Source organism: Elephantulus edwardii, unplaced genomic scaffold, assembly GCF_000299155.1.
Source record: "Elephantulus edwardii isolate Elephantulus edwardi_28Jun2011 unplaced genomic scaffold, EleEdw1.0 scaffold00068, whole genome shotgun sequence".
NCBI lineage: Eukaryota > Metazoa > Chordata > Mammalia > Macroscelidea > Macroscelididae > Elephantulus > Elephantulus edwardii.
Window position 1 is genome coordinate 1,563,368 of NW_006399818.1, and position 16,037 is coordinate 1,579,404.

Below are 16,037 nucleotides of genomic sequence, written 5' to 3' on the forward strand. Positions count from 1 at the left end.
CTGTTGTACATAGGGTCGCTATGAGTCACAAGCGACTCGATGGCACATAACAACAACAAACAACATATTTGAATTACAACAAATCACACTAAACTGTCTTTTTATTTTCCATCTTATTTTTTGTAATTTGTCCTGCATACAATATTGTATCTCATAATTCTCATGCCATCCTAGCGGCAAATAAAGATTAAATAGATAAGAATATTGATAATAAAAGGCAGTAATAAAGAAAAGGGAAGAAAAAAAACACACCCTAAGGTATTTGACTTATGTCAGAACCGACCTATGACTGAGTCATCAGATTGGAAGCCTGAATTCTAAGTTACAGACTAGCTGCAACTTAGCTTTAGAGAGTACATGTGATTTTTGTGGAGCAGTATGTTATCTGTGGGATTTCTAACAAAATGGTTATCAGTTTGGACCCACTAGCTTTCTGTGGGAGAAAGATGAGAAGTCTTTTACTGTAAAGAAACCGGACAGAGAGCTGAAGTGAATCAGAGTCAATGGCACTGGGTCAGAGGGTTAGGGGTTAGATATAACTAGCCATCTGTGAGTCTGATGTATTTGTTTTTTTAAATTTCTTTTATTTCATTATTTTTGTGTGTGTGCCGTCAAATCAGATCTGACTGGTACAGGAGGAGATTGTTCCTCCTTCTCCAGCAGAACATCTGATGGATTCGAACCATGCATCTCTGAGATTGCAGTTGCAGCTTCTTGTCATTAGGCCACCAGAACTCGCCTAAGTCTGATGTATTTTAATGTGTTGCTTTGGGGCCAGAAGCTGTTGGTATTTCCCTTTCCAACAGGGTTCTCCATGATCGAGAGGTTTCAGTGGTGTTTCTAGACCAGGAAGAAAGATCTGGCAACCTATTTTGATAACTAATGAAAAGCCTATGGCTCATGACAGAATTTTGTCTAATACAGTCGGGAAGATGAGCCTCCTAGATTGGAAGGCACTAAAAATACACAGTGGGTGAAAAAATGAACTTGAGCAGGATTGGGCAATGGCTTGGGCAATGTTTTGTTCTGCTGTCATCACGAATCGAAGTCAGCTCACCAGTAACTAATAACCACATCAAAAAACTCAAACCCAAACTCACTGCCACCAAGTTGATTCCAGCTTGGAATGACCCTCCACTGCCTTTCCAGGTCAGTAAGTTTTTAGCAAGAGGAAGCCACTCATCTTTCTCCCTCAGAGTCACTGGTGAATTTGAACTGCCAGAGGCTTAAAACCTCTTGTGCAACACGCTGCATGCAATACAGTCTCCATGCAAATGGTCTGCAGATCACGCCACCAGAGCACTCTAACAACAGCCTACTGCTATGCTGAATGATGCTGCTATGAATATTGGTGTGCAAGTCTCCGTCTGAGCCTCAGTTCTCATTTTCTTGGGGTATATTCCAAGCAATGGAATAGCTGGGTCATATGGAATTTCTATGTTCAGCTTTTTGAGGAAATGCCAAACTGCCTTCCAGAGTGGTTGTAACATTTTACAATCCCACCAACAATGTTTAAGAGTTCCGATCTCACCACATCCTCTCCAATATTTACTACTTGCTGTCCTGTTAAACTTTGCCACTGCTACTGAAATGCGATGGTATCTTGTGGTTTTGATTTGCATCTCTCTTATTGCCAGTGATTTGGAGCATTTCTTCATGTGTCTGCTGGCCATTTGAATATCTTCCTCTGTGAAAATTCTTTGTCTAAAATTCTATGCCTTTTGCCCATTTTGTAATTTGTTTATCAGACTTTTTCATATGGAGGCCCAGGAGTATTCTATAACCTTTAGTCATGAGACTCTTGTCTGAGATGGTATTGCCAAATGTTTGTTCCCAATCCAACCACAAATGAATGGACTGAGAAGCTGTGGTACATTCACACAATGGAATACTACACAGCACACAGAAGCAATGATTTTGTAAATTACCTCCTATGTTGGGAGGGACTGGAGACCATTATTCTGAGTGAACTAACTCAGTCAACCAGGACAAATACTATATAAAACCATTATTGTAGAATGAGTATGAGGATCCAAGGGAGGTTGGTGGTGGTGGTGGTGGTGGTGGAAGCAGAGGGGTTAGGATGGGTGAGGGGTGGGTAGGGTGTTAATCATAGGGTCGCACAATTCGGTGGGTGGATGGAGTGAAGGAAACGGGAAGGATCTTTTGTGAAAAATAATGTATTGAAACGTTGTAAAGAAATCAGTATAAAAGAAAAAAATAAAAGATTGAGATAAAAGAAAACAATAGCCTACTGCTACTCATTTGCCTTCCAGTCAGGACCTACTCAGAACTAACTCTCCAGTGGGTTTTCAGAAGCTGTCAATTGCACAGGAGGAGACTGCTTATCTTTCTCCCTTACAGCAGCTGGAGAGTTTGAGAAGCCAGAGAAACACTGCTTTGGGGTTAGCAGTGCAACTTTGTATGGACTACACCACCAGAGCTTTTGAACAACACAAGCTTGGTAAATATTATGTTATTTATCTCCGAATAATTGCTAAGGAGCCCTGGTGGGGTAATAGCTAAATGCATGGCTGATAACAGAGAGGTTGGTGGTTTGAACCCACCCAAAGACAGAAGAAAGACGTGGTAATGTGATCTAGAAAGATTACAGCCTCAGAAGTCTATGGGGGTAGTTCTACTCTGTCACGTGGAGTTGCTGCGAATTGAAATAAGCTCAGTGGCATCTAACAATAAGTAATTAGTGGAGCGTTAGATATAATATACATTGTAAGGTGCCCTCAAAGCAACCTTATGAATCATAGATTTGGAACCTTGCTCTATCCTACGCCATCCCTACAGTCTCTGTAATGCTCGAATCCATTGTTAAAGTCACTGTGTTAATCTATCTTGTTGAGGAATATGTTTGTTGTTCTTCTGTGCTGTTCCAGCACCAACCCATAGCTGATCCTCCAGTGTGTTTTCTGAGGCTATAAATCGCATGGGAGGAGACCGCCCATCTTTCTCCCGAGGAGCACCTGGTGGATTTAAACCACGTGCTTTTGGAATTACAGTGGAGCATCTTACCATGAGGCTTTCATAATAAATGTGGCATTTGCTCACAGAGCATGTCTGCCAACTGGTTCCTAAATCTGTGGTTTTTGCCACTTCGTAGAAACAAATGTGAGATATAGAAAGCTGGCAAGAGCCTCGTGGATCAATTCCAAAGCAATCTGAGAGTTTTATCCCTTTAATTGTCTTCAGCATAAAATGTTTTCCATGTAAGAAAGCAAATTTATCTCTCTCTCGTGTCCTGGTATTTTTACTTTCTTTTTTTTTTTAAAGAAAACACTCCATTATGACAGGATACGAAAGAGCATATGATTTTACACTAGCTTCAGGGACTATGAAAAAGAATGGAAATCAGTCAGTGTGTTCCTGATGCCACATCCAGCTTGGTTCCTGGGGCTGCAGCTCTACTTCTGGTAGTCTCTTCAACATGAACACACAGGAGAAAATAACTGGATAACATGGCAAAGTGTACATGCAACTAGGGAGCTCTGGTGGCCTAGTGGTAAGAAGCTGAGCTGCAATCTTAAAGGCACAGGGGTTGACTCCACCAGCTGCTCCGTGGGAGAAGGATAGGCAATCTCCTATGTGATTTACTGTCTCTGAAAATTCACTGGAGGGTCAGCTATCGGTCTGTTCCAACTCAGTGATACACAACAGCATATGCATCTAGGATATCAGAAAAGGAGAAGTTGCCAAAACATTTGTCACACTTCTAGCAAGCATGCTTTTCCACAACTCAGAGGCAGAATTAGTGGTACTTAGTACTTCATACTTGACTTAGTCATTACGTGCCTACCTGCCACAGACTGCCAAAGCCTCGAAGAAAGAAACCGGGAGTACAGACTGACTTAAGTACAATCATCTTGGAAGTCTCTGAGTAGGAATGTAAAAAGACTCCTTATCTGCATCTTTATAGCCACTGTAATACATTCTATGTATGCCAAATACCTACTTGAACATTACAACTGTTCACTTTAGAGACTCAAAATACTTTGCTGAGGGGAGGCTATCTTTTGTATTGCAAAACGCTTAGCAGCATCCCCTTTTTCTCACTAGATGCCAGTGGTGGCCCTTTATATGAAGCCAAAACATCTCCAGAAATTACCAAATGTCCTTTGGGAGCCCTGAATTGCTCTTTGTCAAGAATTACTTATCAAGTTTGCATGCTTCCGACATGGGTCATCATTAGAAAGCCCCTTTTCAGAATCACTATTTCTTGATTGACTCATTGATTGAAGTCATTGTATTCTCTTGATAATCTGCTTCCACCCAGTTTCCTCTGGAGCTGGGAATACTTTCTAGGTACACTCAAGTAAGTGAAAACGTACCATTTCCTCCACAGGGAGGGAAAAGTAAAAAAGGGAACAGTCCATTGAGAAATTGGACATAGCTACGTGGGTGGCTTAGCTGAATGAGCTTGAAATGATTTTGTAAGTCCCAAAATAGATCCAAGTCCCTCAACCGAAATTGATTTTACTGATAGTCCAAAAAGAACTTGTGTAATGACAAAAAAACCCCTACCTTCATTGGTTTGCTATGTACTCTTAGAACCTTTAACCATAGAAAACTACTCTGGAAGGCAAATGTATCCTTATGAAGCAAAGATTCTCCCCCCTTGACTTTGTTTTTATTTACATCTTATTCATATTAACAGTTATCAAGAAGATACCAGAATATGCAAACAGGCAGTCTTGGTAATTTTTGGCCCCTTCACGAGCACAATAACTCATCTCACTAACTGAAGAAATCAGCAGCCCCTTGAAATTCTTAGGTGGTAAGATAGAATTTCCTCTCTCTTATTTTCTTGCATCAAACAACTAAGCATCAAAAACAAAATTAGAATCTTAGAATTTTTACTTCAGGCCAACCCAGTGGGCAACTAGCACATCCACGTCTAAGGCTGAGAAATAATTTATGACAAATAAATCTCATGAAAAATTCTAATTTCATTCATGTTCCTACAAGTATACCTTCATGCTTAAAAAAAAAATGTGGGCTGGTAACATTTTTTCCCCCTCACTTGCAGCGTAGAGTTAAATGTATGCCCTTACCTCTCCTCCAGTGCACGGAAAAGGATTGGAGTATCTGGAAGTACAAGGAGCTCCCTTCTTGATAACATCATCTTCCAGGCCAAATGTGGCCAGACAGTTAGTAGCAAAGTACTTGTAAGGCTTCCATGTCTTGCCAAAGTCCTGGGACCGTTCCAGGACCATGGCTGCCGGCCTAGGGGACTTAAACACCATAATTAAGTGAGTGAAGTAGAATTCTGCTTCCAAGTCCAACTGGATCTTTTCTCGGTGCACATTCTGAGCAGACTGCCACCATGTGCGGGGGAACATGAAGGACGAGTCTGCCATGGCAGATGGCAGGTGAGCCAGGTGAGGATGGGTAGCGTTGCATTTGTCACATCGGGGCTGCTGACAGGTCAGATCGGCATTCTCACTGTGGAAGCAGTACAGTTCAGTGGCGTTCTGACCGCAGGTGGTATCTGCCCAGATTTTTCTCCCTAAAGCCAAATTTCCCATTGGCGGGTTAAAGGCGTTTTCATAGCTGGAACGTAGGGCAGTGACTCCATTCAGTCCTGAGGAAGGAAAGCATATGTTATTCAAATGAACCTCTCTGTAAGCTCCGTGGTCTACCATCTACAACAGCCAAGTTCTCGCCAAAGAGCTTAAGACTTTCAACAAAGGAAAACTTACACCAAATTCGAGCACAGACACTGTTCTACATGGAAGAGTGTGTGTATCTGTGTGTTTGGTTTTTCTTCCCATTCAAATGTAAAATTCACACAAGACAAAATGAAATTCTTTCTGGCAAAGGGGAAGGAGAAGGAAAATGGAGACATTGGATAAAGATTATTAGCCTAAAACATTTTGAGGACTTTGCTTTATAAGCATTCTTTATATCTGATATGCAATGAAGTCCCAACTTCATTAACACCAAAAATACTACACTACTGTGTTTTTAAGATCACCCAGTTTACTTTATGGAACTCTAATTTGAGTCCTTAATACCATCCAATAGATTTATGTGAAAATACATTTAGAAGGGACTGTAGGATTCTCTTTTATTATTATTTTTTAAGTCAAGGAAATGATAAATTACTCAGGAAAACCTATGAAATGTTTAACAAATGTACAATGGATCTCATTTGGGAGATAAAGCAAGGGAGAACTGGAATGCAAATGCATAGTATCTATGCCTAGTATTAAGGATGCAGAACTGTGGGGGGTGCAGGGAATCTAACAAACTCCAGCTGCCAGGTGGCAGTACAGCTTATTTCGTCTGTTTACTGCCTCTCTAGTGTCCCCACCTATGACAGTTATACAGTAGTTACCTGCTTGCTTAACAGCAGAATGTTTACAGTCTAGCAGCGGCTACCAGCACCTTTAAACATTATCTGTAAGCTCAAAAAAAAAAAAAAAAAAAAAAAAAAAAAACAAACAGAAGCCCAATCCCTTCTTAACAAAACACACTCTTCCACCCTAACAAAGGTCCAACAGACTGCAGTGTAGCAAAATGACTCCAAATGATAAACATTATCCCACTTTATTGACATTTTGACTGCATGTTATAATCCTCTAATTTGGGCTTGCTATTCTTATTATGAATACCTTCCACAAAATCATCTACTTTTAAAAAGTTAAAGCAGAAGAAAAGAAGAGAAAGGAAGTAAAACCCCACATTCTGGCTAATTGAACCTTTCTGCCTCTGAGGAAGCAGCATTTCAGAGCTGTGATCACTGTGGTGTTGGGAGCTTAGACACAAATGACAGCTTAGATAGAAACAGAGACTCTCCCCATGCTGACACCAAAGGAAGAGGCTTCCACAGGCACCTTTTACAGCCATATTCACGTGTGCATTATGCCAGGGCTTGGTTGCCACTGGGGCAACAGGCGGTTGTGGCCAGGGTTGCCCAAAGGCACAACACTCTATGACTCACCTGCAAAGCATTTCAGGGGAAAAGCATATACTGCCCGTACAAGTATTTTTGACTCGAAAACACTTGCTTTGTGATATTTATTTACAACCTCCTGATTGCCTGCATGTTTTTACCAAAACATGGTTTGAAAGGGGGAAAGGTTTATTCAAGTTCATTTTGTGGTTGGGACAGCGTGCCTAACTGCACACAGGAGTGCAAAAGTACCAAGAGTCGAAGCCAAATCTTACAACTTGTAACAGGCTCCTTGGGGAGAAATAGGAAGTAATTGAAAAGTCCTCTGAGCTAAAATAAGTCGGGGGGGGGGGGGCGGGGAGGCGGGGGTGGAAATGGAGCCAGAGAAATATTCAATCAATGGGCAGAACACTTCAAGATCATTAGGGAGCAGAGCAAGGATGTTCCTCTGAGCCTGACTAAGGATGCAGGTGCTAGAGCCTGGATCTGAAGAGAGACAGTACTCTCCAGCCGAGGGTTCGCTCTTCCAAGTCACACTCCTCTTTCTGGAGTAAGATAAGATATTGTGGAGACCCGGGGATCGCTGCAAAGTCCCTCGTATTCTCCCTGAATACCGGGGGGCGGGGGGGCACACACTAGGTGAGCAGCAAGAGAGGCAGGGAGAAGAAAAAGGGACTGGAGAAGATAGACTCGTCAAGAAGTAGGGACAGCCGGCCTCAGGCTGCTCCAGAAAGCCGGCAGAGTGGGAGGGCTGGGGCATCTGGCGACGCCTCTGCTGGTCATCCAGTTACCGAGACAGGGAGCAGACCCGCCTCCGACCTCCCGCGGAGCCTCGACCAGGGTACCAGTTCCCCAGGGCCGGCCGGGCAGCTCCGTGCAAACCCGGGGCGCTCACCACCCGAGGACCAAGCTCGGGGTCCCGGGCTTCCAGCCACTTCCCGGGTGAGTGGGTTCCCCCCACTCCACACCGCCCCAGGTGTCCCCACCGGGCTCCCTAGTAGCCAGCATGAGGTCGGGGACGAACGCGGTCCCTCTCACCGCAGGACCGGTCCCCGGCCCACGCGCGCCCGGGGTCGCTGGGCCACCCCCCTCCCCATCATTCCTCAGGCCATCAAGTGCCGGGGGATGGCGAGCCGGGTCCTTTGTTCCCTGACACAGTGGTGAGGCAGTTTTCCACCAGCCCAAATCCAGAAAAGAACTGTGGTCGCGCTGTTCCCCCCTCCGGCTGGGCGCACCCCTGATGTCGAGCTTATTCTAGGGCATGTGAATCTCGGCTGAAAAAAACCCAAAAAACCCACCCCCAAATTTAACAGCATTTTAAACTGCGGCGACTCAAGGGAAAGGAGCCGGAACATGGCCACTCATTTCATCCTGCGGAGCGGAGCTCTGTGCCCCTATTCGGGGCTCCCGGGCACCCCGGAGTCCCGAGATGGGGAGGAGAAGGCGTGAGGGAAGGGGCTGGGGGCCCGGCGGCGTCACCACCCACCTGCGGCCACTACGGAGCAGCCCCAGAGCAGCAGGAGCCGCGCGCAGCGCCCCATGGCCGGGGGCGCAGGGAGGAGCCGGGAGGCGCCGGGCCGCCGGGGGCCGGAGGCAGCCGAGACCTCCGCGCGGTGGGGTGCAGCGCCGGGCGTCCGCGGAGGGAAACGAGGTCCTCCAGTCCTTCCTCCTCCTGGGGCGTCAGGCTTGGTCAGCGCACGCCGGCAGCCGGGAGCTGCGGGCTGGGGTGGCGCGGGGCCGGGGGGCGGCTCTCGGTCTCCGAGCTGGCGGGGCCCGGGCACCTCGGGGCCGGCGGGAGCCCCGCCACCATAGCCGGCCTGGCCCTCAGAGCGACCCCGCGGGCTCCTCCGCCGCTCGCCCGGGGCTCGGCGCCCGCAGCCGCCACTGAACTCTGCGAGACCTTTCACTTCCCGGCCGCCGCCGCCGCCGCCGCCGCCTGCGCGCACTCCTCCGCCTTCACCGCCTCCTGTGGCCGCCGCGCCTCGGTCCCGTCCTTCTCCATGGGCAGTTCCATGGGATGCATTTTTATTGCACCGACACCGCGGCGCTCCGGTGCCAGCCCTCCTCCCTCTCGCACCTCCACCCCTTCCTCGTGCCCGCCCCCCGGCTTGACAGCCCGGCCGTGGGGCGCGCGCGGCCCAGGCGGCTCGGTGGCTGCCCCGCCGGGGAGGGGTCCTGGCGTCCCGCAAGGTGTCCCCCGCTGTCCTCTGCCCTCGTGGCTCAGCCCCGGCGCCCGCCGGTCACCTCGGCCGCCCGGGGTCCCCCGCGCCCTACCCGGCCTCGCATCTCCTAGCGTGAACCTCCCGGTGCCTTCCCGCACCCACAGGCCTCCCGGAGGAGAGCTCTCCCACCTTCTCCCGGAACATTCCTAAGAGCAGATGACTCCCTCTCGGTCAGGTCAGGGCATGCCAAGGGGCTTCGAGAACTTTGAAACATGCGAGCGCCTACTTCCTACACACACACACACACACACACACACACACCACCCCAAAGCAAACTCTTCTTCCTTTTCCCGCCATTCCCCCCTCCTCTGGGAGTCCCGCACTTGGGAGCCGAACCCCCCAGCCCAACCCATCCACAGGCAGAGAGCGAGAGCGCTTTCCCAACGCCTTTGGGGGGTGCACCTTGCTTGATGATCCACTGCCTGCTTAATCATAGGATATTTCAGTGTAAAAACAGTGGTCCTTAATTCAGGCTCAAGGTTCTAAAGATATTGGGGAGGGGGTGTCAAAGGTTCTAAAGATATTGGGGAGGGGGTGTCACAGGATTTGTTAATGAGCACCAATTTAACAAAGAGCATCACTTTGGCCCTTTTCAAGCGCCCTTACTCTCACGCTGTAGAGAATGTTGTGCTGCGGAGCATAAATGTTATGAAATAATTTACAGGAAACAATTTTGTAGCAACCGCAAGCAGCTAATTGTGGCGAGGACTGCTAATAGTTAAGGCTTCGTGAAGGAGATTAACACTTGGGTTGGGGACTTTTGCAAGTTTCGTGAATTAAGAAATACTGTGTACACATCAGGGGGATTGGCACGAGTTGAGTAGGAAGCAGTTTTTTATCGCACCATTCATTTTTGCACTTATGGATTTTTTCCAAAAAATTAACCACTTTACAGATACCAGTGCCAGCTGTATGTGCAACAGATGGAAAGTACTTTTATTAACTTCTGAGACTGTTATATTTAGGTATAACTACCCCACTTCTCACTATTAAACCCATTTAGTATCCTGCTAGTCATACATTAATCATATACTTACTTACTTGCCTATTTCTTGTTGGAATAGTCTTTCATATTTAGCCTACAGACAATAGAATTCTTATATCACCACATTATTCTTAACTCAGAACCTCAGCTAGGGGTTCAATGTACATTCTTGAACTGGTATTTATTGAATTATGTTGGAATTTTTGTTACAATATTAATTAAGAAGAACATCCATGAACTTAGAATGATCCCCCAATATTCCACTCCAATTCTTATTATACATGAAAAACACTCAGGATAGAAAAGTAACCAACACTGCAATCAAGTTCATGTGATTGTACAGGCTAATTTAGGTATCAATTATATTTTCATACAGAAAAAGCATCTAGGCAAAATTCAAACTCACCAAATTTTAGTAACAAGTTTTCAGAAACCCTATCATGGAAAATATTCCATCTACAATGTTGTCGAGCACAACTCACAGCAACCCTATGAAAAAAAGGTCCGAAGCCTCTATACAACCATCAACATTTATCAAAGTTCAGAGTTTCCAGAGGCATGTTATTTAGGGAACTGGATGCCACTCCTGCTTCCAAACCTGTCATAGTATGCTATTGTTGTTATGTGCCATTGAGTCGCCTGCGATGAAGAGTGCCCCAATGTACAGCAGCTCTGAATCCTTTCCTGTCATGGACCAGTCTCACTAACTCTGACACACTAACCCCCATTGCCCCAGTTACTGTATTAATTTATCTCATCTGGGGTCTTCCTCTCCAGCGCTGTCCATCCACCATTCCGAGCATGATGTCCTTCTCCAAAGACCAATCTCTCCTGGTCATATGCCCAAAGTAAATAAGGCAGAACTTCAAAATCCTAGCCTCCAAGTAGAGACTTGGTTTCACCCTCTCCAAGACAGACCTATTTGTTTACTGCTTAAAATCTGAAAGGAAGAGAGGGGAGAAAGGTAAAAGACCATTTGGTGCAGGGACAAAGCTCTAAAAGGCTGCACAAGTATCACTCTAGCATAGATCTGTACGATTAATGACGTTCCTAATGGGCCCTAGGAGAATCAGAAAGTACCTTAGGGACCTTTGAGGTCAATGTGTCACCCTGTTAGAAAGACATAAAGTACCTGTCCAGTGTTGATATAATCTCTGCTCTGGAAATCTCAGTAATAAAAATCTTAAAAAACCAGTCTTTTTAAGTATTAATAATATTTAACTGTAACACCTCAGCTCTTCAAATTCTACTTCCTTTTGTATTTTAGTCTTCTGAAACTATAATACCTTCAATTTCTTCTTTAAAAATAATTTTTATTGTGATTTGAGTGAACATTTACGTATAAAATTGGGTTTTTATTCAATAATTTATACAGTCCCTACATTGTAACATCACTCTTCCTGCTTCTACTTGGTCATTCTGTCATTCACCCTTCTAGCACACCCCTTTTTGCCTTCTGAGCTTAAATGCTGCTCTTTCGATTTTGTATGGTTGACTGTTCTCAGGAATATCTGTCTGTGTTATAAGGGGAACACATCTTATAGCCTTGTTGATTGGCTGAAAATTGAGCCACATTGTGAGCTTGCTTCCAAGCTCAATGACTAATTACCATCCTCTTCAGTCTCACTAGTCCCTAGAAGACCAGCAGCCTGGCCATCTCTATGATTTTTAATTTTCTTCCACATTATCTCCCACTCTGCCCACAACCTTCTCTTTGATTCTTTTACAATGATCAGCAGTGGCTGCTGGACACCATCTAGTTCTTCTGATCTCATGGTCAAGGAGCTTAAGGCTCTAGTGGATCATTAATTCTTAGGACTAATTGGTTCTACACATCTTTGCTTTTATTCCCTTTTTCTTCCAGATGGAGAGAGACCAATAGTTGCACCTTAGATGGTTCTGTGAAAACTTTTAAGACTAGTTGCTACTCAGCAAGGTGGAATGTAGAGAATATTATAATGGACTTTATTTTGCCAATTGACCCTCAAGCCCCTGGAGACTATCGGTTCCTATGGCCCTAGGACCAGAAACTCATTCCTTCAGGATCTTTTTTATCTGGTAGGTATTAAAAAACTTGAAGCTAATTTTCACTGCTTCTTTTAACTATTCTCATCTCCAAATATTTATTTAATTACCAGGATAACATGATTTCTAAACCTTTGAACATCATAATTATCCCTTTTCATCTATACTCTAGTTTGTTGACATACAATGTTGTCGTTGCTGCTGATTGCCATTGAGTCAAGCATGACTCTATGAACAAAAGATCTGCGGCCTTTCTATGACTATCGTTGTTTCTCAAAATTCATAGAGTTTCCAGAGGCATGTTGTTTTAGCAAGCGGATGCCACTCCTGCTTCAAAACCTGTCTTGAACTCGGAATTCAACTCCAGTGTTGTCTGATCAGTGTAGAATTAAGATGAAGAATATTAAGTCAATAACACATTATTAATAATACAATAATAATAATAATACAATATTGAGTCAATATTACAGCACCTAACAACAATTGTTCCCTTAACCTAGGTCTAGGATTTATATGGAGTTCCCAACTTGTGTTCAGACAATGAGATTGAGTCAAGATAGAGCAGAGTTCAGAGCTGTTGTACATAAGGTCACTATGACTTACAAGTGACTTGACAGCACATAACAGCAACAACCACCACCAAAAAGTTGTCAGTTCTGACTCAATGGCAAACAACCACCACCAAAAGGTTGAAGGTTTGAGTCTACCTAGAGACACTTTTTGGGGGTTTGGGGGACGGAAGGCCTAGCAATCTTCTGAAAGGTCATAGCTTTGAAAACCTATGGAGCAAATTTTACTCTTAACACTGGTGGGTTACCACAAAAAAGAGTCAGCCATTTTTGTTATTGTTGTTGTTAGGTGCTGTTGAGTCAAGTACACTTCATAGTAACCCTATGAGTGATAGATCTGAACCCTGTACTATCCTGTGCTATCCTCACACTTCCTGACAAACTTGAACCCACTGCTATAGTAACTGTGTCAATTCATCTCATGGAAAGTCTTTCTCCCTCTCTCTGACCTTCCACCTTCCCAAGCATGATGCCACTCTCCAAGAATAGCCTCTCCTAGCAACATGCCCATGGATCATCCTTGCCTATAAGGAACATTCTTGTTGTATCTCTCCAACACATATCTGTTTGTCCTTGTACCAGCCCATGGAATATTCTTCTCCAACACCACGGCTCAAAGGCATCAACTCTTCTATAATTCTTATTAGTTTTCCAGTCCCCAGATGCCTAACAAGTAATTGAAAAGACCATGGCCTGAATTAGGCAGAATCTTCAAATTGACATCATTGCTCTTCAGTAATTTGGAGAGTTCCCTGACAGCAGCCTTTCCCAATGCAATATGCCTCCTGATCTCTTGACGGCTGATACAATTGTTGTTTGTGGATCTAAGTAAGATGAAATTGTTGACAACTTCAATCTTTTCTCTATTTATCACAATGTTGCTTATTGGTCCAGTGGTGAGGATTATTGTCTTCTTGGTGTTGAGATCCATATTGAAAGTTGTAACTTTTGACGTTCTGTAGCAAGTGCTTCAAGTCCTCCTTACTTTGAGCAAGCAAGATTGTGTCATCTGCATATTATAGGTTGTTAGTGAGTCTTTCTCACATTCTAATGCCACAGTCTTCATAGAGCCCAGAGTCAACCATAGCCAGTGGTTTTAGAATTTGAATTGTTGTTGTTGCTAGGTGCCATTGAGTCTACTACTGCTTATAGTGACCCTGTGAACACCAGTCGGATCAGAACCTTGCCCTCCACGTCCAGCACCATCTTCACAATCTCTGATATGCTCAGGCCCTAACATCATTTTGTCAGGTGTCAACCCATCTGTCTTGTTGAGGAGTTTCCTCTCTTTCTCCGACCCTCCACCTTTCCCAGCAGGATGTTGTTGCAGCCTTGAAAATGAAGAAACCTTGATGATGCAGTTAGGAACTCGGCTGTTAACTGTACGGCCAGTAGTTTGAATTCATGTGAAGGTTCCTGGGCAGTAGGGGAGGGGCAGTGCCAGCTGGTCATCTGATCGTGCAAATATTGTTGTTTTTGTTGTTGCTGTTATGTAAAGATTGCAGTCCATAAAGCCCTATGGAGGCAGTTCTGCCCTGACACATGGGTCAAAAGTCAAAAGCAACTCCAGGGCATCTAAAGATTCCTGCCTAAAAATGGACTCCCTGTTCTGTAATCTTGGCTGCTACTGTACTTGTAGTCAACCAACAGATAAATATATTTTGTTTAATGAGAAGGAAAGATTTTCATTAATATAGATTAGTAGGAATAAGCACTAACCAAATATTTCTTTTAAAAAGAAATCACCAAAACCAAATCTAGCTGCTGTGTAGTGGCTTCTGACTGAGCAACCCTTCATTGGGTTTCTGAGACTGAAAACCCTGAGGGGAAGAAGAAACTCTATCTTTCCCCCTCGCAACCTTGGTGGATTTGAACTGCTAACTTTGGGATAACAGCCTGATAACGATATGCACTGTACTTCCAAGGTTCCTTTATTTTAAGAACATGTATCTATAAAATAAAATTGTCACATTTGAATGGTCAAATTTTAATAAGAAACAGTTAAAATTTTAAGAATAAACTATTTTTTTGATGGACAAAATTGTTACTTTTTTTTTTTTAACCAAAAGGAAAAATCCCACCAAATCGTCCATGGAAAATTTAACTTTTTAACAACACTTTACACATTTGGTATTACTGTACCCTTCCAAGGCAAGGAAGAACTGTGGAAATAGTGATATTTTTAGTGTCCCTTCTATCCTTAGCTAGAAGCATGATTTCACTTGTTGTCCTCCCAGGATCAATGTGTGGGAGGCGGCAGGAAGAGCTGGGCACATTTACCAAGGGAGAAAGTGATGTGTAAGAGACAAATGCCACACTTAGACCATTCAACAAGTACACATTGGAACCAGAACCTGGCTTTCCAGATTAAAAACAAAATCTAATATAATAGTACATACCTCTAAATATTTAAATGAATTTTAAAGACATAAAAATATATTCATGTATCAGAGCTCTGGTGGCCTAGTGTCAAGAAGCTTCACTGCACAAGATTCAAATTCGCCACCTGCTCCTTGGGAGAAGGCTGGACAGTCTTCTCCTGTGCAATTAACTGCCTCTGAAAACCCACTGGAGGGTCAGCTATGGTTTGGTTACGACTCTGTGGTACACAACAAAAACACAACAACAGTAATATATGAAAATGAAAATGTCTATTAACTCTCCAAGAGGGATTCTTTCTGTGTGTAAGTAATTTCTTAGATTTTTGTTTTGTTAGTGTTATACCATAATTTTTTTTGGTGACTGCCTTATTTCTCTTTAAACTGAAAGACTGTTGGGAGATGATAAAGTGAAAAAGTAATTCTTTTGAAATAATTTTGTATTTTGTTTTCTACCTGTTTTATGCCCTTCAAATGCCCTTTAAAAACATCATCTTGGGAATTTCCTTGAGTTTTAATTTAAGCCTCCTGCCACTGGCGCTGTTTCTTATTTAATGTGTTTCCTGGCCACAGCTGCTCATTCCTACGAAGGGAGTGAGTAGCATTGAAAAGACATGTGTTCCTTCAGCAAGGTAACCAGTATTTTTCCTGGGGGGGAAAACATACACACAAACAACCAAACAACAAAAAAAAAATCAAAGTTCGCATGCTCTCTCATGTTTAAATTAATCACATGGAACCTGAAAAGTCCAGACAAACAAGAGTAGTTCATTTATTATGACAGAGATTGTTACTCTTGACAGCGTGATGCCTAACACAAATGTTCAGCACTTTCTCCTCTAAATGATTCTTGGCTAAGATTGTCTTTACACATTTCTATTTCTGACATTGATTTTAAAGAGGGTCCATGAAAAATTGCAATTTTTTGAAATGCAGAGAAATGCCACATGA

At 43.8% G+C, this 16,037-nt stretch overlaps 1 protein-coding gene across 1 annotated transcript in view; it reads right to left on the reverse strand.

Moving 5' to 3' along the window:
- The window catches only part of NTN4 (netrin 4), a 174,662-nt gene extending 166,214 nt beyond the window's left edge, over nucleotides 1-8,448 (reverse strand). Inside the window, exons 1-2 of the mRNA XM_006888490.1 lie at nucleotides 8,394-8,448; nucleotides 5,064-5,593 (exon numbers count right to left, since the gene is read on the reverse strand). Of these exons, the coding sequence (XP_006888552.1) occupies nucleotides 5,064-5,593; nucleotides 8,394-8,448 (585 nt within the window). The remainder of the gene's footprint in view (nucleotides 1-5,063; nucleotides 5,594-8,393) is intronic.
- Nucleotides 8,449-16,037: the final 7,589 nt, after the last annotated feature.